The sequence below is a fragment of the Myotis nattereri genome (assembly GCF_964212035.1).
Source record: "Myotis nattereri genome assembly, chromosome: 11".
Taxonomy (NCBI): domain Eukaryota; kingdom Metazoa; phylum Chordata; class Mammalia; order Chiroptera; family Vespertilionidae; genus Myotis; species Myotis nattereri.
In genome coordinates, this window is record NC_138086.1 from 16,636,182 (window position 1) to 16,663,992 (window position 27,811).

At 37.6% G+C, this 27,811-nt stretch overlaps 1 protein-coding gene across 1 annotated transcript in view; it reads right to left on the reverse strand.

The window, feature by feature from the left end:
• Positions 1-18,822: 18,822 nt before the first annotated feature.
• The window catches only part of SLC13A1 (solute carrier family 13 member 1), an 84,840-nt gene continuing 75,851 nt past the window's right edge, over positions 18,823-27,811 (reverse strand). The window contains 3 exon segments of the mRNA XM_081102810.1: positions 18,823-19,380; positions 21,301-21,438; positions 22,899-23,060. Coding sequence (XP_080958936.1) covers positions 19,243-19,380; positions 21,301-21,438; positions 22,899-23,060 — 438 coding nt within the window. The 3' untranslated portion in view covers positions 18,823-19,242.

Genomic DNA, 27,811 nt, shown 5'->3' on the forward strand with positions numbered 1-27,811 from the left:
ATCACTAAAAATTCCTAATCATTAAAAATTCAAATAAATATTAACTGGATCTAAATTAATAGAGTTCAGGTCAATCATGGAGGATAAGAGATGCTGATAAGCATATGGATTTTCTCATTTTATACTGAATGATAAAATAAATCCTGTTGTTAAAGTTAGATTTTTTAAAAGTAGGTTCCAGCCGTTAATATGTGAACATTGTTTTAATTATATAAATGACATTTGAAATCATCTTTTTGTGAACATATTATACTTTACACATGAGTCTTCGTGCCCACTGCCTCAATTCCTGTTGGCTTTGTTACTCTCGTCACTTTGATGTGTGTCTGGGACACTTACATATATAGTCATGTAATGTATGATTGGTCTGTTGTTTTCTTTTTTTACTAGAGGCCCAATGCACAAAATTTGTGTACTGGGGGGGGGGGGGTCCCTCAGCCCGACCTGTGCCCTCTCACAATCTGGGACCCCTCGGGGGATGTCTGCCTGCCTGCTTAAGGAGCGGGCCTTCGCTGGCAGGCAGACATCCCTCTTGCAGCCCAGGACCTCTCGCCCCTTACCACCCGCCTGCTCACTGCTCCTTATTGCTCAGTTTGCTGCTCCTTAGTGCTGCCACGGAGGCAGGAGAGGCTCCTGCCACAGCCTGTGGGAGCGCCCTGACCACCAGGGGGCAGCTCTTGCATTGAGCGTCTTCCCCCTGGTGGTCAGTGCGCATTATAGCAACTGGTTGTTCTACTTGTTCCGCCATAACAGTTGCTTAGGCTTTTATTATATAGATGCTATTACAAAATTTGTACATCAAGTTAATGTTGGATTAATTAAAGAAGTTAAGAACCCACCTCTCCTTTTCTGTGGAAAATTTCATAGAATATGGACAATCATTGTTCCTTAAAAGTACAAAGTCACCCAAAACTGTCCTAGCCTAAAGATTTAAAAATCTTATGTAGTCACCAGTTTTTCCAAATTATTTCTTCTCTATAGGTTGTCCCCATGACTTTCACTCAACCATGAATCCTGAGAGGGTGGACCAGGGCAGGAGACCAGAATTTTGCCATATCTTATTGCTGGAACCACAAAGTTCAGACATAAGGGAAGAGAAAGGGCTGGAGCGTCATGGTCATGGGGACTCCATAGGGTTTCTCTCTGACCCAGCGTTAGCCTTAAGCTCTGCCTCTCTCTGAGACAGGCACTAGAGCACCGTGTACCTGCTATGATTCCCCCTGCCTTGGCCAGTTTTCTCCAATAAGTGCTCTGCTGGGTCCAATAAGTGCTCTGCTGGGTCAGGAGTGTGCAGTGCCAGGTCATAGTACTTATTTGCTATTTTGATGGATAGTAAGATGTATTGATGAATGTTTATTGCAGAAGGCTTTATAATAATAAAAATCATGTGTCCAAAAATTGATATTTATTAAATGAGTTACATTATGATAAAATATGACATACTGAATAAGAACTATGTTTTTCTGAAAAAAATTGTGTTTTACTAATTCTATAACCCCTATCCATTTCCTTCCTTCCTTTTTCTTGCCTTCCTTCCTGCGTGCCTGCCTTCCTTCTCACTAATTTTGTTAACCTTAAGAAAGTCATTTTTCCCCATGAGGGATGTGTCATGTTACTTCAAGAAATTGATAACAATATCTAATTATGTTAAAGTGACTGTATTTCATGATTTGGCACTGTACCTGAACAATTCTATGGTCTCTTCTGTTTAAATTTGTGGTCACAAAGATTGACTAAGACATCAGATGATTCGGTGCTAACCAATAATAGCCCCAAACATACGTCCTCTATTTCCTTCTAATTAGGTGGCCATTATCATAATTATTATGAAAATGTTAAAACTTGAGTTAAGGGTGTAGGCGGGCAATTGGCATTCACAAAAAATTGATATCTGTCACCACCCAACTCAATAGAGTAGCCAAACATTCACCAAAGGAATAGAATTTCTCCTCAAGAAAAGACATGGGGTGTGGGAGAAGTGGGGTGATGTCAGTCAAAGAGTACAAACTTTCAATGATAAGATAAATAAGTTGTGGGTATCTAACATATACATGATGACTATACTTAACACGGCTGTATTGTGTTCTCAAAAATTGGTAAGAGTAAATATTCGACATTCCCACCACACACACACACACACACATAGCAAGTTTACCATGTGAGGTGATGGGGGCGGTAACAAATCTTGTTGGGGTTATCATTTCACCACACACACATATATTGTACACCTTAATCCTTACACAAGGTTATATGTCAATTGTATCTCAGTGCAGCTGCGGAAAGCAAAAGGAAACACGTGGGAATACTAAGAAACCACACTCCTTAGAAAAAAGGCAGTTCCGTGAGTGGTTGGCTCTGAGCAATTCATAGAGAAGTAGCATCAGGGCAACAGTCTAGCCCAGGGGGTGGGCAGTTTCTGATAGCTGCTGGTAGAAGCAACAATGCCATAGGCAACCTAGGCAACCATGTATGCAGGTATGGATGCTGAATCCCAGCAGAGGCTGCCCGGATGAGAGCTAGGAAATGAGATCTGACTATTGGGAAGCGAACTTCTCTCTAACTTATACTTTGCTTGTATGATTAGAAATACACGGAGTGATTTATAACAGAAAATGGCTCCTTCAGCAGCAGTTCTTTTATTTGTTAGGACAGGTGTTCCAATTGCGGGGATGAAAGTTGATTTCCATTCAGAGGCAATTCATCTCAGTTTCCATTAACCAGCGTAGAGCATGGTTCAAAAAGCAGTTAATTTTATTTATGCGATGCCTCCTGGCTTCTGGGTGCCTAAAGAAACATAACTCAAATCATGTTTTAAGAATAAGATGTTAAGATTCCCAACTCCCCTACCAACGCCCCAAAAGTGCCAGGGGGCAAAGAGGGGGAGGGTTTGAGTTGGGAATGAAAACCAGCCTTTGATTTTTTTTAAATAAGAAAATCCATTTGCGATGTATGAAAGGGGGAGCAAACTAGCAACTCCATCGTTACATGTCCTTAAAATGAAGAAACATTTCTCCTCTATGTCTGAGCAAAAAGCAAATGCCCAGAAACTAATTACCTTTTCTTCAGGTCACTCGAACCATTTGGTGACTTGATTTTATTTGAAAATGAGTTTTGTGCTTTAATCACAGAAGTCAGTGAGGCTGGGAAACCATACCAATATCATGTAGTTTTCAACAGGTATGAACTAGGATGGAGATCTGACTTAGAGGCAAACTCCCAGTGAGATAATTCTGTGGCTAAACCTTCTTGTATGGAATTAAAGTAAGTCAATTTCCCACCAAATTTTGTTTTGTAGAAAATCATACGGTGGAGACACCTTAATTCAGCAGTCACTGCCATGGACCCCCATGATCAAGATGCCCTCAGCCTGGCTCTCAGTTTGCCTGGCTGTAGACAGGCTTCTTTCTTTCTCATTCCAGGTTCCTGATCTCCCTTTTCTTAGAGCATTTACTTCAAAATATATTTAAATTGTTTCTCTACCCCTTTGAGATATAAACCTTTTACAGGCTTCTTGCCAATTGTAAAACCCTTTCTCCAGGACCTTGCCCTCTGACCAATGCCTCACCATGAAATATTCCACTAGAGCCACATTTCTTAAGAATGCTTATAGTAATAATCCCTTAGGAATTACTGCATAGGAGTTTGCTTTCCCATATTATGCTTATAAATGAAGTCTCAAAACCTAATGACATTGTTTTATCCTGATTAGTAAATTTCTCTACAACATTAGTTTCTAGGCAGGATTTGAGATCACTAAACCATTTTATAAAAATTTTCCTTCAAGTATGAAAATATTTCTACCCAGCTAAGTAAAAATTTAAAGTGTGTATTAAAATCAGATTCCTTTCTATAATGACAGTTAGGTGCTTGGAATTCAATAGTACATTGAGAAGTAGGAAGTGTATTGTTGCCGGAAAAAAAGTCATCCAAGTTTAATAAAGCAGAAGAATGGAAGAAACTATCAACTATCACATAATACTTGAAATAGAGGACTTATGAAATATGTTTTTCAATAGTTTCTTTTGTAAAGAACAGAGAGAAAGCACTTAATCTATCTGTATCTCTGAATTAATGAAAAAGGCATAATTGTATTGTCACCTATTTCTAGAGCGCTGGAACAAGATTAACAAGATAATGGTGGCAAATTTCTTTGAGAATCTCAGGTGAAGGGCATTGAATAAAAAAATGTAGTTAGCTAAGTACTGGTTAGACTACACTCACACACATGCAAATATGTACAAACATACACATCTTGTGTATGCATCATAACGGGGTCTGCATGTCCCTGTGTTACGTGGAGCAGGGTTTCTCAACCTCAGCACTGTTGACATTTTGAATCAAATTATTTGTTGTGGGAGCTGCCCTATGCATAGCAGGATGTTTAGCAGCATCCCTGGTCTCCATCCAATGGATAGAATAAAAAGAATCAAACATAGGTGATAGTTTAAAGGAGATGTTTTGGTGGGTTTTTTTTTTTGGAACTTAATATGATGACACAAAAATTTATGGTGGAGAAAAAAAAGAACAAGAATAACGAAAATAATTTGGAACAAAATTGGTAGGTCAATTACCCCTTTTATTAGTTGTTATAGTAGTGAAAGCAGTGTACTATTGGAACAGGAACAGGCAAAAAGACCAATGAAACAAGACAGATAAAAAACCTAGAAACACACATAAACACAGACACCCTAACATTTGAGGAATCTGGGGTAAGGGTAGGAAGAAGAGTCTCATGATATTCTATATGCTTAAATATCTAATTGAGCTAGTGAATCATTAAATGAAATATGTTTTACCTTTTTTTACCTTGACATATAACCCTTTTTAGTGACCTGGGAATAAGGTTTGGATTTATAATTCCTGGATTCCTGGAGTTCTATGCCAGAATGTGGTGGCCCAGGAAAAGCAGGCCTCTAAGTCCAACTCCTGAGCCTTAGCCTGACCTGTTTTATTCCCATTCCCAAAGGTCTTATGCACACACATGTGTGGATGCCAGAGCCCTTAACTATACATCCAAGGTCTTCCCACAAACCCCCAAGACAGTCTCCACTGAGCCAGCCCTCATGCTTATCGCTGGTATGGTCTGCTCTTGGGGGAAGGAGACTGTGCAGTCCTTATAAGTAGCCTCAGAGTTAGTTGGACAGGAAATTCTGGGATACAGGCTACTTACCACCAGGTAGGTTTGAACCTGGGATGGGCCTTGCCACCTCCTCTCACTGCAGGAAGGATATGGTTGGAGGGGGGCCAGAGCAGACCCTTTGCAGCATGGGCCCTAAGCTAGAGGCTCCTTTTCTTGGAGTCTCTGGGTGGTCCTGCCCATATATATAGCGATTTTTATATGACAGTCTTTCAAACCAGTGGGAGCTAACAACAAACAGTATTGGGATAATTAATTATTTATATAGAAAAATTATATTTTCCTTATAGCAGCACAAAATAAATTCAAGCTATACTAAATATCAAAACACTAAAAGCAAACCTTTAAAGCTTTCTTTTTTAAAAAAAGTGTAAGAGAATAACTATGATCTTAGGGAGGGTAATACGTTAGACCACAGGGGAAAGTCAGACAGACAGAACCAAAAACCATGCCCACAGGTTCCTAATTGGTAACCTGGTGAGACTTTTAATGAAATGTCCAGTTATTCTGTAAACATTTACTAGGATAAAGTTTAGAGTTTCAATTCGAAAAAGAGAAGTCTTAATTTGTTTTAATGAACAATTGTGGTGGCCACCCTACTGAGATGAGATTGACCGTCTTTCCTCCTCCCAAACGTGGTTCTGATGTCAGGCTGATAAGCCACAGGAGCACCAAGAGGGTATGGCAAGTTGCACTACACACATTATGAAGCTTTCTGGGGAGAGTAGGGCAGGCCCCAAGCAGATCAAAAAAAAAAAAAAAAATAGAACCCCAGCCTAATCATGAAAGAAAAAAGCCACAACAAATTGCAATAGAGTGATGGTCTAAAGTACGTGACTGCTGCTCCTCACAGCTGTGCCGATCATCAAAACAAAGAAAGTCTGGAAAACTGTCAGCCAAGAGGGGCCTCCGGAGACATGAGGACTTAATGTAGGGTGGTCTTCTGGAACAGAGTAAGGATATTACCTAACAATTAAGGAAATCTGACTAACTGAACAATGCGCCAATATTGGTTAATTAATTACAACAAATAAACCATACTAAAAGGTAAATAATAGGTGAAAACATATGGGAACTCAATATTTTAGACTGTCTTTGAAATTTTCTATAAGTCTAAAACTATTCTAAAAATAAGGTTTATTAAAAACTTTATTAAAGCTTTCCACATTCTTTTTTTGTGGAATTCAATGAATGAATGAATGAATTTTTATTGAATTTACTGGGATGATACTGGTTAAAAAATTATACAGGTTTTGGGTGCACAACTCTACAACACATCATTTATAAACTGTAGTGTATTCACCAGCCCATGTCAAATCTCTGTCCATCACCATTTATCCCCTCCATACCCTCCTCCACCTGCCTCCACTCCTGTCCTCCTGTCAATCACCACACTGTTGTTGGTGTCCATGAGTTTTTTCTCTTTTGCTGATTCCCTTGACCCTGATACATTCTTTATAAACAAATGAAATATGTGTATATTATATTATATTATCTATATATATAAAAACCCAGCAACTGGATCAGCAGAATGACCAGAATGACCAGAATGACTGGTGTCTATGACACGTACTGCGGCAGCCACCTGGCCCCCGATCAACCCCCAACACCCTGATAAGGGGCAGGGCTGGCCAACCAACCGCCCATGGCCCCTCTTCCCTGCCGGCCCAGCCCAATGGGCTCCCATCGGGGCAGGCTGGCTCGACCCCACCTGTGCATGATTTTGTGCACTGGGCCTCTAGTATTATATTATTAAGGGAAATATATAAATTAAAGAAACATGTGTGAAAATGAACAAATAACAAGCCTTCAAATCATGCTTATCCTATATAATAAAGAGTTAATATGCAAAATCACTCCAACACACAAGATGGCTGCCCCATGTGGTCAAAGATGGCCACCCCCATGTGGACACAAGATGGCCATCACAAGATGGCCGGCAGAGGAGGGCAATTGTGGGCGATCAGGCCAGGAAGGGAGGGCAGTTGGAAGGGACCAGGCCTGCAGGGAGTGCAGTTGGGGGCAACCAGGCTGGCAGGGGAGGGCAGTTGGAAGCAATGAGGCAGCCAGGCAGGCGAGCGGTTGGGAGCCAGCAGTCCTGGATTGTGAGAGGGATGTTTGACTGCCCATTTAGGCTCAATCCCACCGGTGGGATTGGGTCTAAATGGGCAATTGGACATCCCTTGAGGGGTCCCAGACTGGAGAGGGTTCAGGCTGGGCTGAGGAACACTACCCTCCCAACCCCGCCCCCGTGCACAAACTTTGTGCGCCGGGCCTCTAGTCTAAACATAAAAACAGATCCTTAAAATTTTTAACTGGCAAGTTTTCATTAATTTTATTTGAATAACAATAGAAAATGCAAGAAGATTTACTAAATAATTTTTGAACATTTAAAAAATCTTCCACTAACCAAAATCAGTGAAATTTTACTTTTTATTGACACCTGAAAAAGTGCACAGTAGTTTGACAAAAATTGAGAAAATGACAAAATTTAGAATTAAACTTTTATTCAAGGTCTACTTCATACTTATGCCTAGATTCCTTAAATTTTTAAAGATTATATATTCAGAAACATTATATGTCAAATAACATTTTATTTGAAGATAAGACTGTTTGTCTTATTTTGTTTTCATTTCTGCAATTTCCACTCTCTGCACAGTTTCCAGAGTAATCATTCCCAAGCTGCTGAAAGAAAGAGTGAGTAGTGCGTGCATTTCAGTCACTGTAATACAAATACCTAGAAGCTAGCCTGTTGTGCACTGGTGGCTATAATGCAATGTTCTTGGCCACATTAACATCATTCCCAGGGACTGAATTATTTAATATTTTTGTCAAACTGATCAATTATTTAAAAATTCTATTTGCTTGCAAATATAGAATTTCAAGCCATATTTTGTTATAAGAGCCACACTATATTCTGCATTTATTTATCTTCTGTAATTTAGATTAATATTATCTATAATAACAAATAAATATTGTATATCAGTGGTTCTCAATCAGGAATAATCTTGCTGACCAAGTCCAGAGATATTTTGGGTCGTCACAAATGGAGGATGTTTGGTACTGATATCTAGAGGGTTAGAGGCCAGGGATGCTGTTAAACACCCTACAATGCACATAACAGCTCCTCACAAAGAAGACTTATCTGGACTGAGATGTCAATAGTGCTGTTTTTTGAGAACCTTGATTTATATTGGAGAAGGAAAGACATTTTTTAATGTCTCTGAAGAACTAGTAAGCTAGCACCAAACGTGGGCAAATGTGTCCTGGAAATCAGAATCTCTGAGAATAAGAGATTCCAGTGCGTGGGAAAGGCCTGCGTGTTTTGCTTGATTGGTTGAGGTGCCCTTGTGCTCTTCACTATGTTTTAAGAAACAGGAAGTGGGGTAGTTCCTGGACGAGGGCAAACACTTATCTATGCAGTGATTAGAAAGGAAAAGGTTTTGCCTCGACTAGAGAAAACTAGGAGCAAGCCTAAAGAATTTGACTCAAAAGAGAGTTAAGCTAGCTGGTTTGGCTCAGAGAATAGAGCGTAGGCCCACTCTTTTCCTGACTGAAGGGTCGCGGGTTTAATTCTGGTCAAGGATAAGGGCACAGACCTTGTTGCAGGCTGGATCCCTGGCCCTGGTCGCAGCGTGTGTGAGAGGCAACCAATTGATGTGTGTCTCTCACATCAATGTTTCTCTCTCTGTGTCTCTCCCCCTCCCTTCCTCTCTCTCTCAAAATCAATGGGAAATATCCTCAGATGAGGATTAACAAACGAGAGAGAGAGAGAGAGAGAGAGAGAGAGAGAGAGAGAGAGAGAGAGAGACACTTCTCTCTTGGCTCTGCAACCTGTAGATACTCTATCATGCAGCTAAAAGTAAGTTCAAGTACATAGTTACCGACATTAGGAAATAATCATCTATTGGAGATCACAGCTTGCAGGAATAGAGCCAGATCCTGCTTCTGAAGAGTATATGAGATTATATATATGTACTTTTCCCTTATCTATTTGAACCTGAATAAAAACTATTAAACAAGCATGCAAAGGCAGCGGATATGGCTTTAGTAAACAGTATCAAATAGATGGAGGAGTAAATAATTTTAAAATTGCGAGAGTTATTTACAATTTTTATAGTCAATGGACAGACTTTAAATGTATTAAAGGCCAAATAATAAATTACTTTGGCTGACTCTGAATATTTCCCCATAGCCTTTGCAAAAAATAACTGAAATTATGCTAATCTAAAATATTATGGCAATCTTAATTTTAACCATAAAAGTAGGAGGAAAATGCTGAAAACTTGTTTATAACTAATTCTGGTGACATTGAATATGAGTTAAATAATATTTTTACCTTTAAAAAATTGGTGGGACAAACATAAAATATATCACACTATAGGAAGAAAAAATATTTCACACTGCTGTGAAAAATCTTATTGTGACTACTATGGGAAAAAAAATCCACATCCAAAATATGTGATTGAACACATGTAAATCTCCCAGAACCAGGCCTTCTGCACAATAAGCACTCTCTAAGTGTGAGCTGCTATTATTAATAATGCTAGGGCCCATTATAGCTTTGCATGAAATAAGTATCTCATAACTAACTGAATGGAGGAAGCATAACCAAATAAAGAAATCATGATGCAGGAAGATCTCAGTCCAGAAGTCCTTGGGTTGCTGATTTTATATATTAGGAAAAATACCTTGGGGGAAACCCATCTGCTTAGGAAAGGAATATATTCTTCTAAGATATCAGCACCAGCAGCAGCAATGCACAATTGTCATTCTCCGTGTTCAGCAAATGTTCTTCAAACAACCCCTTTACAGAGTCAGAAAAGAATAAGTAATCTGAATAGAAACAGAAATCTGAGAAGGAAAAACCAGTGACACAGGCCATCCCCCAGCAAGAACAGATGGGGTGACAGCTTTTAGCCACTTTGAAGCAAATGAAGGGGGACATAGTGGATCAGGTGAACATTGTATGGAATTCCACAGAAAGAGTAGCTCGGCTGAAAAGTATTTGTTCTGCTAATGATAATGTAAAAATACAAAATCAGCATGAGACCCCTGTGAATAAAATTGTAGAATTTTATTAAAGCAACATAAAATGAGATCCAAACAAATGTAGTAGAAAATAAAATGCATATTGAACATAACCATAAATCAGTTGGTAATATTAAGTGCCTAAAGCATAAAGATGTTACCTGCAAGTAACATATAGAACATACCAGTATGTAACATACACAACAACATAAAATATACACTTTACATTGTTTCAAAACTTATTAGAAATATTTAAAATGTCTAAAGATATGGGATTATTGTGAACTATCTTTTTGCTAATAGATCCTAATTTTATTACATTGTGGTCAGAAAACACTGTATAAAACTGATTTGTTGTAATTTATTGAAATTTGTTCTGTAAACTATTTCATGATCAATTTGTAAAAACAAAGGAGACATGAAGCATAGTTACAAATACAGTAGATAAAATAAAAAGGATCATATTAAAAACTTTATTCTAATAATTTTGTAAACTAAGGTGAAAGTTGCTCAAATTTTGAAAATTTGAATTGATTTATAACATCAAAGGAGAATCAAATTTAAAATCTACTAACCAAAAATCTAGTTGGACAAAGGAATGGACAGATAGATATGTGATAAAGTGAGTAGACTAAAATATTAATGGTAGACTCTAGATGGCAGGGGTGTTCACTAAAGTTCTATCAACTTTATTGTTCTTTGAGAATTTTCATACTAAAATGTTGGGGAAATTTTTCAAGTGTTTATGTAGTCAATTTCTCTCATATTTTGAAAGTAAAACAATCCTATATCTTATATAAATTATTCCAGAGAATAATAAAAGTGGGGACGATATTCAACTCATATAATAAAAGTATCATAACCTTGATGATAAAATTGGACAACAGTTCAGCACTATTACTATGACATTTAACAGACAGGAACACTGGGGATGAAAGAGTTAAATAACTGGGCCAAAGTTATGCAACCAGAAAACAGTGATATGCAAAGCTTGGTAGTTCTTGTTTTAAAATAAGCCTCTTACCTCATATTTTACTTTCCTACTCTTAAATTAGACAATAATATTCTGGCAAAAAACCTAAGTTCAAAGGCATTTCAATACTATTTTAATACTATTACAACATTTTCCTATTGCCCTTTTCAGCTTTATTTTTAAAAAAATCTTTATTGTTGAGAATATTACACATGTCCCCCTTTTTCTCTCTATTGCTCCCCTCCACCCGGTCTGGCACCACCCCAGACCTTCACCACCCTATTGTCTGTGTCCATAGGTAATGCATATATGCATAGAAGTTCTTTGGTTAATCTCTTCCCACCCTCTACCCCTTTCCCACTGAGATTCCTCAGGCTGTTCCATGTTTCCATGCCTCTAGTTCTATTTTATTCATCAGATTCCTTATTTATTTATTTTCATTTTTAGATTCAATTGTTGATAGATATGTATTTATTGCCATTTTATTGTTCATATCTTCTTCTTCTTCTTCTTCTTCTTCTTCTTCTTCTTCTTCTTCTTATTCTTCTTCTACATTTCATGTAATGCTTGTTTGGTGGTGATGAACTTCTTTAGCCTTTTATTGTCTGGGCAGCTCTTTATCTGAACTTCAATTGTAAATAATAGTTTTGCTGGGTAGAGTAATCTTGCTTGTAGGTCCTATTGCTATTCATCATTTTTGATATTTCTTGCCACTTCCTTCTGGCCTGCACAGTATCAGTTGAGAAATCAGCTGACAGTCTTATGGGTCCTCCCTTGTAAATAACTAACTGCTTTTCTCTTGCTGCTTTTAAGATTCTCTCTTTGTCTTTAACTTTTGGCATTTTCATTATGATGTGTCTTGGTTTGAGCCTCATTGGGTTCCTCTAGTTGGGACTCTCTGTGCTTCCTGGACTTGTAATTCTATTTCTTTCACCAGGTAGGGGAAGTTTCTGTCATTATTTCTTCAAATAGGTTTTTATCTTGTTCTTTCTGTTCTCCTTCTGGCACCCCCATAATGCAAATGTTGGTATGCTTAAGTTGTCCCAGAGACTCTTTATAGTATCTTCACATTATTGGATTCCTTTTTCTTTTTGCTCTGCTGATTGGGTGTTTTTTTTGCTTCCTCATATTCCAAATCATTGATTTGATTCAATTATAGGTATCCTCTACTATACTGTTGAATCCCTGTAAATTATTCATTATTTCATTTAGTGTATGCTTAATTTCTGACTGGTTCTTTTTCGTGTTTTTAATGTTCTCACAAAGACCCTTGAAATTATCATAAGTCCCTTGAAGCTCTCATTACAATACACAAACATTCTTATAACCATTGTTTTTAACTCTGTATCTAGTAGTTTTCTCGCTTTAATTTCATTTAGTTATTTTTTAATTTCTTCTGTCCTTTCATTTGTGACTTGTTTCCTTGTCTCCACAATTTGACTGCTTTTCTGTGTTTGTTTCTATGTATTAGGAAAAGCTGCGATGTCTCCTGGAATTGGTAGAGTGGCTTGTGTAGTAGGTGTCTTGTAGGGCCAGTGGCTCACCCTCCCCAGTCACCTGAGCTGGACACTCTAGGTGCACCCCGGTGTGGGCTGTGTATATTGTCTTGTTGTATTTGAGCCTTGATTGCTGTTGGTGTCACTAGGAGGAATTGACTTCCAGGCCAATTGGCTGTGAGGACCAGCTGTGATTACAGTGGAAGAGCTACTGTGCAGAAGACACCCCTATGGAGCATGACTTGCTTCAGTGGGGCTTTGGTGCTCACTGAGTCTTCCCCTTGAGTGTGTTGCTTGGGGATGTGTAGAGTTGTAATCTGATATGGTCTGAAGCTGTCCACCAGATGCACTGGCTCTGGGGCCTACTGAGAGGTGCAAAGTCAGCCACTGCCTGGAGCCACCTGGAATAAGCTACAGAGCAATCTGCAGATGGCTGCTGCTTATGTTGGGCTTGGAAGTACACAGACAAGGCCAAGCTATCAAGTAAGGCAGGCTGCTGCTAGTGCTGGATTTTGGGCCTCTTATGTATGGGGCATGCTGGTGCTTGTTTGAGAGATTTTAGAAAAGGTTGAAGCCTGAGCCAGGACAGGCTATTCGTATGGAAAAGCTGTTGCAAACAGCTTGGGTAGGCCTGCAAATTATGTGGGGCAAGGTCTCAGGGAATCACCAGGGCCCTTTTAATAAGTCTCTCTTCACTTTGCTTCCCTACCCCCAGGCTTTCACATTCCACTAAAATACTCAAACTAAAAACTTGGTCAGACCTTCGTTAAAGCCAACTCATCAATGAACTTTTCACATCAAAGATCTCTGTGTACTCATATTTATCCAAAAAGTGGAAATATGGACTAAATGGTCTTTTCCAGAAGCCCATGTTGATTTTTATTTTTTCCCCTAAGAGTGACAGTAATATTTATTACAATCTTGCATTGCCATGAAGAACTTCTAGAACCCATCACAATATCTTACTTTAATACAATGCTTTGCCCAGGCTGGTGTGGCTCAATGGTTGAGCACAGAGCTATGAACCAAGAGGTCATGGTTTGATTCCCAGTAAGGGCACATGTCTGGGTTGCGGGCTCAATCCCCAGTAGGGGGCATGCAGGAGGCAACCAATCAATGATTCTCTCTCATCATTGATATCTCTATCTCTCTCATCCTCTCTTTTCCTTTCTGAAATCAATAAAAATATATTTAAAACTAAAATAAAATAAAACAATGCTTTGTACCTTGGGTTGAACCAGCCTAGAACTAATTCTAAGTTATGAAAGTGGGAGAATTTCTGGTTTTTCAACTCTGTCTAGAATTCTTGTATACACTCTTATAGGAATTTAGAACAATACTGAAGAGACAGAGAGTACCCTTAAATCATCATTTGTTATATTTTTTCCTAAAGGGAATAAAAAGAGTAATTAGAAAATATCAACAATAAATTTTTGGAAAATCTCCTAATTCACAAACTGACATTTCTTCACGGAGAAGTTAGAGATATGCAGGTGATGATTTCTTTGATAATTTCAGATATTGTTTCTTTGCCTCTTAGGAGGCACTTACTCAGACTCTAATAAAAATGAACAATGTGAAAATTTCTTGAGAACATGCAATTATGGTATAGTACATCTTTCAGTTCCCACTCTGACGGTCTGAGTGCTTTAAAAAGCTACTCCATCAGCCATTCAGATAGTAGGAATGAAAAACAGATGGATTGTGAAGAACCAAAAACGGAAGAGAAAAAATAAAGCTCAATGTTACCCTTGAGTGTGCAGAGTATTATATCCCTCTCTTTAGTTCACCAAAGTTCAGGTGTAGCTGGGGAGTGATGCCTGAACCTCTAAGAGCCAATCTGTCAATAGAATCTTCCATCCTAACCTCCATATCCACTTTTTAAAAAAGAAATATTTACAGCCACTCCCACAAAACTTACCTTAACGTAAAACATGACCAGCACTAAAGAGGCACTCAAGGCATGCCCAGCCAACTCTTGTGGCCAAAGACACTTTAAGACTCCAACTAGACCTGAGACTTAAAAGGACCCAACTCAGTGCACAGCAAAGTCTTGTTCTTTTTAATGCTGAATAATAGTTCATGGAATGAATGTTTCACAATATGCTTAGCCATTCACACTTTGAAGAACATCTGGCTTGTTTCCAGTTTTTGCTTTTATTAATAAGCTGCTATAAATATCTGTAGGTAGGTTTTTGTGTGAACATACATTTTCATTTCCCTGGGATAAATGCCCAAGATTGTCATTGCTGGATCATAGCGCAGTTTCATGTTCAGTTTTTTTTTGTGTGTGTGTGTGTTTTGTTTTGTTTTTTTGGTCAAGAAACTGGCAGTCTGTCTTCCATACTGGCTGTACTGCTGATATTTTCGCCAACACTACCTGAGTGATTGAGTTTCTCCACATCCTTGCCAGCAGTTGGTGTTCTCACTAGTCTTTATATTAGCCTTTCTGACAGACGTGTATAGCTCATCATGGTTTTAATTTGCATTTACCTAATGGATAATGATGTTGAACATCTTTTCATGGGTTCATTGAACACCTGTATATGCTCCTCTGTGAAATGTATATTCATACCTTTTGCCCATTTTCTAATTGGATTGTTTGCTTATTTACAGAGTTTGCTTATATATTATCTATATTAGTCCCTGTGGTTTGCAAATACTTTCTCTCATTCTGTAGTTTGTTTTTCATCCTTTGAATGGGGTCTTTTTTTTAATCCTCACCCAAAGATATATTTCTATTAATTTTAAGAGAAAAGAAGGGAGAGGGAGAGGCAAAAGGAGAGAAAGAGGGAGAGGAAAGGGAGAGAAGAGAGAGAGAGTGAGCCATCAATTGGTTGCCTCCTAAACATGCCTGGACCAGGGATGGAACCTGAAACCTACGTATGTGCCCTGTTCAGGAATTGAAGCCACAAACTTTTTTTCAAGTTTATCTTTATTATTGAAAGTATTACAGATGTCCCATTCCCCCCCCCCCCCGTTAACCCCCCTCCACTCCGCACCCACCTCCTGCCCTAGGCCTTCATAACACTATTAACTGTGTCCTTGGAACCCACAAATTTTTGGTGTACAGGGTGATGCTCCAACCAATTGAGCTACCCAACCAGGGCTTGGTGGGGTCTTTTGCTGAGTTTAAGTTTAAAATTTTAATGTGCAATTTATTCATTTTTGCTTTTATGGACTTTTATGGACTATGCTTTTGGTGTCAAATAATCTTTGTGATTTAGCCATGGCAGAGATATAGCTAGCAATAATCTTTTACATATAACAAGATGTAGTACAGATTTCAAGACACAATTCATGTGTCATGATATTGTGTTATTAACTTTTGCTAATACATTTATTAGAAATATTGGTTAAAAGTGTACCTCCTCACCTCCCAGGCTGAAAAGGAGAGAACAAAGCCTTGGATACCAAGTAAGGTGAAAACAATGCACACATTTGAAGAAAGGAAGTGGAATTGTAAAGATGCTGACATGTACAGAGGCAGTGGGAGTGACTGAAGAATAGACATCTGCCAGTGAAGCCCTCTAAGTACTTAGATGAACAGACAGTAAAAGGCACTTAGTGAAATTGCGACTATTATCTAGACAAGTTTTAATCCTAAATAAAATACTGGGATTTAAAGTGACAGAAATTTCTAGTTAATCTTAAGGATCAAGGTAATAACAAAAACACTATCTGCCACTGAGTGGGAGGACAAACATTTATTTGATCATCTGTTAAGGTTGCCTTTTAGGAACTTTCAAAGACAGCATGCACTCTCAATCTAACAGAGATTGAGGACTTGATGTAAATGGGGCAAACGTGAAATGGGTGAATTAAGTCATTTTTGATATATCAACCAAACATAGAGATGTAGCAAGAGAACTATCTAGCTCATGTAAACAAATTTTGACTAAGTGTTATTTTTCCTGTACTCAGCTGGCAGCTGTTGGAAGTAATTTATTAAAATGATTCAAGCTGAAATATTTACATTATTTTCTTGAGAATAAAACTTATTCATTATAATTTAAAAAGTCATTTATTATCTTCATAATAAAAATGTATTCATCATACAGTGTAATTCATCACTGATAAATTGAATGGCTAGAAAAAAGCAGAAATGTAATTGATACTATGGATCATAAATAAATGTGTACCATGATAGGGAAGGGAACAGGTGAAAGAGTGAACATAGAAGAGATACACAAAGCAGCAACATTATAGTTTAAGGTTTAAATGGACAAATTTTGCCTTGAAATAAATTATTAAGCTTTCATTGACTAATCAATAGACAAATGATGAATACAGGCAATCTGTAATATATGATTTCTTAAAAAAATGCATTCCATTTTTTAAAATCATTCAATATAATAAAAGTATAATATGCAAATCAACTGAACAGCAAAAGGATCGGTCGGTGTGGGGGCGGGGTCTGCGAGCACTTGGCGCCAGGCCAGCCAAGTTGCATGCCAGTGGGCAGAGGAAGGAGATAGCAACAGGGTGGGGGGGGGCGGTGGCGACCAACTGCGGGGTGATGGGTGCGGGTGTCATCCCCTGATAGCCCACCTGGTTGCCTCCTGCAAAGGGGGACCACGGGCAGTGGCAGCAGTGGGGTTATTCAGGGTGGGGCCCCCCCAGCGTCATCCCCTGATCAGCCTGCTGGGGTTGCATCCCACAGAGGGAGACCACTGGTGGAGGTGGCCCAATGGGAGGCAGGACTGGCCTCTCGCCATCCTCACCATCCCCTGATCAACCTGTCAGTCACCTCCCCCAGAGGGAGGCCAGATGGTGGCTTAGGCCCACTCCTAAGTTGGACATCCCCTGAGGGCTCCCAGGCTGTGAGAGGGTGCAGGCCGGGCTGAGGGACAGTCCCACCCCCCCCCAGAATGCATGAATTTTTGTGCACCGAGCCCCTAGTCCTTAATAAAAATCATCTTTACTATATTTAATTTACAATAAAATCAAATCTAATTTGATGACTTTTACATGAAAATAAAATAGCAAAGATATTTTTTAAGCCTTACCTTTCATTTTATTTTTTTCATGAGAATTATTATTTTAACTTCTCCATCTCTTTCTATAGAGCCATCTTTTTTGTTTTTGATTATCATTTCCGCCCTCCCCCAGTCTAATTTTTAAATGCCAGTAGACTTTATTCTTTCACATCTTGAGTGCTAGAAGACTATTCTCTTCCTTCTTTTTTTTTTTTTAAATATATTTTATTGATTTTTTACAGAGAGGAAGGGAGAGAGATAGAGAGTTAGAAACATCGATGAGAGAGAAACATCGATCAGCTGCCTCCTGCACATCTCCCACTGGGGATGTGCCCGCAACCCAGGTACATGCCCTTGACCGGAATCGAACCTGGGACCTTTCAGTCCACAGGCCGACGCTCTATCCACTGAGCCAAACCGGTTTCGGCATCTCTTCCTTCTTTTTAAAAAAATATTTTTATGCATTTCAGAGAGGAAGGGAGAGGGTGAGATAGAATTGTCAATGATGAGGGAATCATTGATCAGCTGCTTCCTGCACGCCCCCTACTGGGGATTGAGCTTGCAATCTGGGCATGTGCCCTGACTGAGAATCATCAGTAACCTCCTGGTTCATAGGTTGATGCTTAACCACTGAGCCACATCAGCCAGGCCTCTTCCTACTTTTGTTTAAATGTTCAGTTCTTTTCTCTTTGTGGTCTGTCCATAAATAATTTATATTTTTTTATAAGTATACCAATAGTTTTAATTTTTCATTCCTTATTTTCCTTTTTTTTTAATTTCAATGTTGATATAATGGAGTTATGTGATTTTTTCTACATCTATATATGCAGTGAAAATTCATTTAAATTTCTGAATCACCTTTTTTGTATATGACATTATGTATTTCTAAAATAAGATAAAAACTTAAGCAAAATTATTATACATAAGTGTAGTAATAGTTTTACAGTGTTTAGCTTTCTCTTCTAACTGTGCTAATGGTGCAAATCATAGGTCTACAAAATGTATTTCTCAGTGCACTGAGATCATAAAAGTACAAATTATATTACTCTGACCATAAGGTCAAGTGGAAATTGGTCCTTATATATGAAGTTTTTGTTGTTTATTGGATTCACATTTATTTAGATTAAATTTTGCTTTTATACCACAAGATGACCACAATTTTATTTCTTCAGAAAATTCCCTGGAACAACACTAGAGAAATAATTTATCCAAGTACGTAATTAACTTGTATTTTTTATTTTCTATATATAGCTTCATGGGAAGTTTCTCAAATAATAAATTGACATTTGAAATGTTACACTGAACCCAAATGGTAAGATGAAACAAATGACCTAATCTTTTTGAAGGTCAAGTTATAAATTATTCTTGTGATGAAGCAGGATACTTATGGTCCATGAGCAAAATCCCAACTGTGGGCTTCTTGATGAAGGCACTTAGACACTCTGGCTGCATCTCAAAGGAAATGTAGAGTCTGAGTTGTGTCAGAGTTTTGAGTGTTCACTGGAAGTGCAGAAGCTACACCAGGACGGACTTAAATGTGTCATCAGTTTTTCAGAGTTAAATTCTGCGGTGAATTCTTAATGGTTCCCAAAACTCACCACAGGATGGTCAGAGCACTGATGCTTGTCATGGCATGGTGCCATTATTAATTGTAGTAGCCCAAGAAGGGTAAGTATGGAGGTCAAACATGGGCACCATCCAGGTGAACGTGCCCAGCATCACCACAGCAACACCCAAAATGTTGACGCCAAGTCCAGCTTTCACCTTGAACAGGAAAGAGCATAAATGTCAGTCTCCTAAAAAGAAAACTGAAGGGAATTGGAATACCATTACAAATTTATTTACATGCATACTAAATGATTACTATAAATTGTTGTTTTATAAAACAATGAGTTCTTTCATTCATTTCAAAAGAGAATCTGTCCCCAACTATATGCCATTTACCTGAAGAGTTTTAGAGAAGTTCCTCTTAGGAATATACTGGCCATTCTGATTAGAGAAAAAAATTCCTTTAATAATCTGCCATTTCACGCTGGCCAGGTGGCTCAGCTGGCTGGAGCATCATCCTATACACCCAAAGGTTTGGGGTTTGATTCCTGGTCAGGGCACATAGCAAGACTGCGTGTTCTATCTCTGGTCCCCGGTAGGGAACAGCATAGGAGGCAACCAATGGATGTTTCTCTCACATCAGTGTCTCTCTCCCTCTTCCTTCCTCTCTCTCTAAAAGTCATTAAAAATATCCTCTTGTGAGGTTTAAAAAAAAAATCTACCATTTCATGTTAAATCAAAATTAGAGTTTGTGGTTTTGTGTTTCAGTGTATAAAGTTCAGGTCACTATATGATAACTGGATCCTTCATAGTCAACATTGTTAATAGTGTACCCTTCAGTATTCTCTTATTAAGATCTAATAATGCCACTTCTATTCATCTTTCTTAGAGTTCCCACGTTTCTAGCTCTGACATCATCCTTTCGGTGTCCACGAAACAATCTCAAAGTTGCTTCCTATCCATTAAAACAGAGGCCGGCAAACTACTGCCCATGAACTGTTTTTGTAAATAAAGTTTTATGGGACAACAACACACCCATTTGTTTACATATTGTCGTTGAATGCTTTCATGACACAATGGCAGAGTTGAGGAGTAGTGACAGAGACCATACGGCCCACAGAGTCTCAAATATCTACTAGCTGTTTTTACAGAGGAAGCTGCTTATCTTTGCATCTCTGTATTAAAACAAAGCAAAAGGTGAATACCTAGCAGTGATTACTACAGAGATCCCCTTTCCAGTCCATGCAAGCCACTCATTTATTCCAGAACCTTGTTTTTATTTTTAAAACTCACATACATAGGACATTGCTTATGTTATGCACATTTTTTTTTTTTTTTACCGAAACGATAGTACATGACTTCTGCATTGAGGTGTTTCCAGGATTTTTACCTTGTGGGGGGTGGTGTGTGTGTGGGGGGGGGGGAGGGGGAGTAGCAATCTGTGTGAAGGGAAGGAAGTGAGGACTTAACTTGAAGTCGCATTTGCATAGCAAGCGCCCCGAATTTACTTTGGTTATATTCTTGTTGTTTTGGCCGAGAAGTTGGCGATCAAAATTGGGAGGAGACTAGGGCATTCTCAGGCTAGTTCTTGATTATCACTACTCTGTATTTGGTAAAAAGGTGCATGTTTTGCCTCTTGGACTTTCTATTATTACTTGCTTGTGCTTTCACTTCAGGTGCCGCTATTAAATCAGAACAAGAAAGATGACTTTACATCATTCGGGCACTGAGCCTCATGGGTTATTCAGAGCCAATGTCCGCCGCACAAATATCTGTGATAGTAAACCACAGTGCTTGATTGCTGAATTTCATTAGCCCCTCCTCCCTTATCCTAGGTCAAGTTAGATCTGATCTTGACATGTAAGGGTTAACCTTTGTGTTGACCATATTCTATGCTTTGCTGCTACATTCAGTATCCCTGTAGCCCTGACTATACATTCAATGACATGTTTGCTTCTGGTTATCACTCTTCAAAACAATTATATGACCAGAATCACTCTATGACACACTCACTCTCAGAAACAGAGCTCAAGCCATGTTTTTCATGGCAGTTGATTCACGTGTAAAAGGAGAGAGAACTTAAGACTTCACAAAAACTGGCTTGTGAGACTGACGGTGTTCTTTCAGCCCACTCACCATGTCGGTAATCTTTAGATGGCCATAGGAGAAAACGATGGCATTGGATGGATTCGCTACTGGCAGGAGGAATGCAAATGACGTGCACAGAGTGGAAGGTATCAGAATATACAGAGGGTTCACGTGGATAGCTTCAGCCTGTTGCAAAAGAAAAAAAAAAGAGTCTAAGTAATATTTTGAGATACATCAAGCATAAAAATGGGCAAAATTATAATAACAAACTTCCAGAAGCAGGTAGAAACCTAAGACATAAAATTATACATAAGTGCAGTTATCACTTGAAGAATATGTTTTATATAATGTCTCTTTCTCTTGTTTATGTGCTTATTAGTGCCCATTTAAGTATTATAGCTCAGTTAATTTAGAAAATAAAGTTTCATTTATTCCAGAAACTAAACAAAAACAGCAACCATTTATTATTTATTGGGTATTAGGTGCTACGCTAAATGTTTACCTGTATATAAAATATATATATGTTTATATATAACACATGAAGCTTCCATGTATTATATGTAATGTATAAAATAATACAATAAACTATATATATATCTCATATAACTCAATTTTCACAATGACCTTATGACCAAATAACAGATGAAGAAACCAAGGCCTGAAAGTCTAAAAGTAACTCATCAAACACACAGCTGACAAGCAGTAGAGTTTAGGTGGGGTTTCAGGCCCCTCCGGCTCCAAAGCTTCTCATCATCCCATGAACTTTACTGCCTCTGTGACATATATACTTTAAAACTTGCTTAGGGATCATCACAGAAGAAAATTAGCATTATTCTTAATTTATCACATAATTTTCTAAATGCTCTCTATTGAGAAATAAAAACCAGAAAAAAAAAACAATACTTGCCAATTTAAATTCCAGCATTTCTTTTCTAATTTGAAGCATCAGCTCAAGAATGCTAACATATGCCCCTTGAGCTAGTAGCAGAAAAATTCCAGAAGGGCAATGATCTTAATTTAAAGTGCTTTCCTTTCACCAAACCCATCTGTCCAAATAGGAAAAACATTGACTTAAAGCTATTTCTTGTAATTGCTAGCTAGGTGGGGAGAAGAAGGGAAGACAGTCTATCCCCCTCTCTCTCCTTGCAGATCTGCTTCTAACTTATCTTTGAAAATTCTTCCCTGGGCAGTCGAGAATTGTGTCTAATATATTTAAGCTTGAAGCTTGAAGTATAAGCCTAGATTTTCAATCACTTATATAAAGCAGTTCTCAGAAGTTCAGAACTAATCTGGAGGGAGAAGTGTCAGAGTTAGAGGTTGAAATACTAAAATTGTCAGGAAACACTGAACCTAAAAGTCTTACAGCTGGAAAGGATCTGGGTTGGCCATCCCACTTATCTGCAAATTGAAAATCTGAGTGAACGGAAGGTGAGTGGTTAAGATCCTGCTGCTTGAATGTGGAAGAAAAGAGTTCTGCTGAGTTGAGGTGTCTTAAAAGGTAGGAATGCAAATAAAGACCCTTCTATCAGTGATTTCCAGGAGGACCATTCAGGCCAAAAATGATTCTATACCACAATAGGAGAACAAGCAAAGCAGAACACTGCTCTTTTGATAAAGAATATAAATGGGACAAGTGAGATACTCACCAGTGGAGCTAATATTGGGAGAAGGAGAGTAATGGTAGCTGCATTGCTGGCTACCTCTGTTAACGATGTGACGAGCAGAGAAGACAACAGAATTATTAGCCATACTGGTAATGATCCTAGAGGAGATAATTTGTTTCCTATCCACATAGATAGTCCTGATGCCTACAAAAACAAATTTACAACATTTGTTATTCATTAATAGTTCATTTTAGTGGACAATTTAAATTTATAAAAAACATTATTTTCTCTAAGAACTCTGTTTCTAAAATATAATTTTAACCTCTCATATTTTCCTGTGGCTTGGCTGATCTGGGGGGCTTTGACCTGGAGAAGCTCTCATTTATTTTTATTTCAAGACTACCAATATGCTTTAGAAAGTTTAAATTGTCTCCTATATTTTTCAATTAAATGTTAATGTTATCTAATTAATATATGTGGACATTTTAACAACTAGAACTGTAGGGCTTTGAGGAAAGAGTGGTCCTTCTGGTCTATCTCCCTCCACTCCTAAAAAGCGTTCCCTAGAGACAACAACTTTCAACTGAGAGTAGCTATTTAGAGCTATGTTTAGGTATTTATGGCTATTTTTAAAAATTACCCTTTTTCCTAATTTTCAAATGTAGACATTATTTACTGACTTAAATAAGGATTCTGTTTTCTTACACCAAATCTCATCCACCACACATATATTTCCTCTCCCTCCATTCCCTTACATTCAAATAGCAACATTTTTTATTAAATCAATATTTAAAGTTTACCATTATGATTATATGAACATTGTTCATACCAAGTCATTTAATGTACTGTGATCATATTTACTTTTTTTGTTTTGATCATATTTACTTTTTTGTTTTGTTCTACTGTTGTTTTCCCAGGGAGTAATGGCCTCATTCTTTGCTTGGTTTTCTAAGTACCTGTCACAGATACTCTCCAGTAAAAATGAAAACTCCCCAGAAGTAGACAAACATATTGTTACTTCTCATTTTCCCCCAGGGAGATGTCCATCCTGGAGTATTCCTTCCTTCTGTTCCATCTGGACTAGTTGCCCTTCATGTCAATTCTACTGTTGTTGTTCTGAGACCTCTCTTCACTGGTGTACTATGAGCTCCCCTCACCTCCTTCTCTTGTGGGAATCCTTTCTTCCTAATGCCTTTGTGTTGGTGGACTTTCTTCTACAGCTTTTTGAGAATTGGTGAATGGGAGGCTCCTTTTGTTTGTTTGTTTCTGCATGTCTGAAAACCTCTTTATTTTCTTTTCACACTATTTTGATTCCTCGGCTCTTGTAAAATTCTAGACTTGAAATAGTTATTGCTCAGCCAGAAAGACTGATGGCATTCTGATCTTTGATTCATTGTACACAGTACAAAGAAAATCAGCTGGATGCAAATTAATAGGTATGTTATTCTATTCTCTACTCCCACCCGAGATAATCCTCCACTTATGAGATTTCACTTGACTACTGCATGTGTGAATTTTATGCCCAGGTCAAACTGGAACTGGCATCTTTTAGAAAAGCTCTAATTACAAGAAGTATACCCTTAGATCAAAAGTTGGCAAAATATCCCCAGATATGGATACCAGATATTATGTATGTTATTTGTGGTTTTGATTTATACTTTGTTTGTTTTTTACTTTTAGATGGAAAAAGTCTGCATACCACTTAAGTCATATTGGTAGAAGTTCATCTTAAAATATAATTACATACATCTTAAGAATGGATTTTATCTATGTTTAGATGCTGTTAGCAAAGATTATGCCATATATAGTCCCTCCCCCACCACCACCACCTCTAGAAGCCATTGGGATCATATCATCACACCAAGGTTTTGAAATTCTACATGAAATGCTTTAATATTGGGCACTTAGTAGCTCTTTCAGTCCATGATCTCAAAGTCTTCAGTTCTGTAAAAATTCTAGTATTATTTTTAGAAATGTCCTATTTCAGCGGTTCTCAACCTGTGGGTCACGACCATTGGAAAACACATATAGCATATCAGATATTTACATGACAATTCATAACAGTAGCAAAATTAAAGTTATGAAGTAGCAACAAAAATAATTTTATGGTTGAGGGTCACTACAACATGAGGAACTATATTAAAGGGTTGTGGCATTAGGAAGGTTGAGAACCACTATTTCTTTTTATTTTCTTTCTTTTTCTTCTCCTTCTGGAACTCCTATTTGTTGGCTGTTGGAGATTTGTAGTTGCTACTCTAATTTTCTTATCTTTTTTTTATATATTACCTTTTCTTCATCTTTTTGTTTTATTTCCTGAGATGAGTTCATCTTCTAACTGCTACTGAATTTTTAAATTTCTTTTACAATATTTCTCATCTTCAGTGGATCTTTCTTACTTTCTGTTTATCCTTTATTTAGAAAGTAACATTCTACTTGGTTTGCATGTCTTGAATGTTTCTAAAATCTCTCTGGGGCCTCAATGATAAAATTTAAAAAATTTTCTTTTGTATCATACATTTTCTTTGCTTTTATGTGTTTCTTTTCAATTTTTTTTATTTATTACTGGTTATTGTATCAGAGGCTTCCTCAACTATCTGATGGCCTCATATAGTCCATTCACGTTTAAAAGGGAGGTAGCAAAACAATGATTTTGAAAGCTCTTTGTGCCTGGTCAAAGATTGTTAAGAAAAATACTTTACTGTAGGTGACTAAGCTGCCAGCCAGCGTCTTATTGATTCAGTTTTGTTACAGAGTAAATCTAAATTTTCTGCTAGGGAGGGAAGAGAGCAGTTGCCTGTCTATTTAGGTCTGGAGAGAGTATTTGTGAGGCTCACAGCTCCTTATACACCTTTGAAGCCATCCGTCACCTTTAGTACTGAATTTTACCCCAGCTGTCAGTTAATCTGCTGCTTCCAATTTCTAAACCCTTTCAGGATCCTGTGGATGAATCAGCTTGTTTCTTGTTGGCTATCCTTTTTCAGGTCCATAGATTTCACCCTTCTCTACTATTTCCACAGTATAAAGTCAGTTACCCCTCAAATACCCTGTTTTTATATTTTAAATCATATTAACATCTCTTATATGTTACTGTTCCTGCTATACATTCTTTATCTTTATGGATTGACACTTTTATGTTCTGTTATTGCCATGTTAGTGGGGAGCTGATAAAAACAGTGTTTAATTCTTTCATTTTTAACTCAGGAATGTGTGAAAAAGGGAGAGGAGGACTTATTCACTGATAAGAGTGTGAGAGTGACTACCAGGACATGAGAGTTCAATCATGTTAAAACATATCAAGGGACACTTAAGAGAGAGGGAATTGCAATGAGGTGAATGCTATCTCATGGTTCCCAATTAGAAGGGTTATTTATTTCTGGACATTTTCCTAATTACAATTTGGGACAACATTTTTTAAAAAATTAACTGTCTTTAAAACTTTGTAAAACCAGTTTCTAGGGTCATATTTGCCCATAATCAGATTTTTGAAGCTCATGGTTTCTACCCCACCACTCAAAGGTAGGGCTATTCTGGATATTCCTAGAATAGTAGTCCTAGGATTTTCATAGCAAACTAGACCTACTTCCAGGGGTTCCCCATCCTTCCAGTGAGAGAGCCTACTGCATCAAAGTAGGCCCATATCTTTTCATTTTCTTAAACTTTGCTAGACTACGGTCTGGCCAATGCTTTTAAAAACCTCTTTTGGGTGTCCAATCCAGACAGATACTCTAGGGGAGGAAAGATGAATGTAAGTTCATATTTATTCCAGAATTGCTGATTCTGATTTCCTCACAATTCAAATGAGCAGGCATAGGAATGAAGGTTATTGATTCTGAGAAATCAGATCTCATTACTGCTGGACTAGTGGAAAAGTGTATTTGTCATATATTTCTCTCACTTATATTTGAGAAGTCTGCAAGGCAAGCCAAATGTAGGCTGAAAACGACTTTGTAAGTGGCACTCAGAATTTCATCTATTACTAAATCTTATTTCTGAAAGCTCAGTATCCAAATACAATACAGAAAAATTGACAATAAAGTCAGAAGCTAAAACCAGTATCCCTGGAGGTTATTAAGAAGAGAACAGAGCAGGTAGTTTTTTGCCTTGAGAAGTATAAAAGTTTAACTTCCCAGAAACTAAAAGGCTGTATAAAACATCTCTCCCACCATCATTTTTACTTTGATGATAGAAAAAGAAAATGGAACAGCCATGAGTTTTGAATGTTTTACAGAAGGCTATAAAATCCAGAAGCAAGAGATTTTTAATTTATCCAAGAGTAGAGGATTTTTATGGATTTTTTTAAGCAATCCTATAATGACCAGGACAATTTCAAGGGACAGTGACTTCCCCAGATATCTACTTCATATCAACTGGATAGATAGGCCAAGAAATAGCCAATTTGAATCCAACCAAGGTTTTACTTTTCCCTAAAATTAAAAAGAATACAATATTAGCTATGTTTATGTGAAATTCTCTCAGGACTTTATTCCACAAATGTGTATTCAGTACCTTTAATATATTTAATATGTAATAAATAATATAATAAATAAATAATGTAATACATTACTATTATTTCTTAATGTCCTTCTTTGACAATATTAAAACCATGATATATTCCAGAAAACTCTGAGAGCTACTCAAATCTATCATGAAATAAGGAAAAAATATAAATAAAAAATGTTTCACTAGTAGTCGCCGTATGTATGATTTTTATTTATTTTTCTTATTAAGCTATTCTTCTAAAACTATTTCATGGACTAAGAATTATAATCTTCTATGCTTTATTTCTTTTGACATGCATCAAAAACATTTATGCTTGGAGCCTGTAAAATGTTTTGAACTCTGAACTCACCTCATCTGTATGATTTACTTACTTCATGGCTATTGAAACCGGTGTCATTAAAATGACAGGATGAGGTTGAATATAACAAAAGCTTGAATGTCCCCATGTTCTTCTT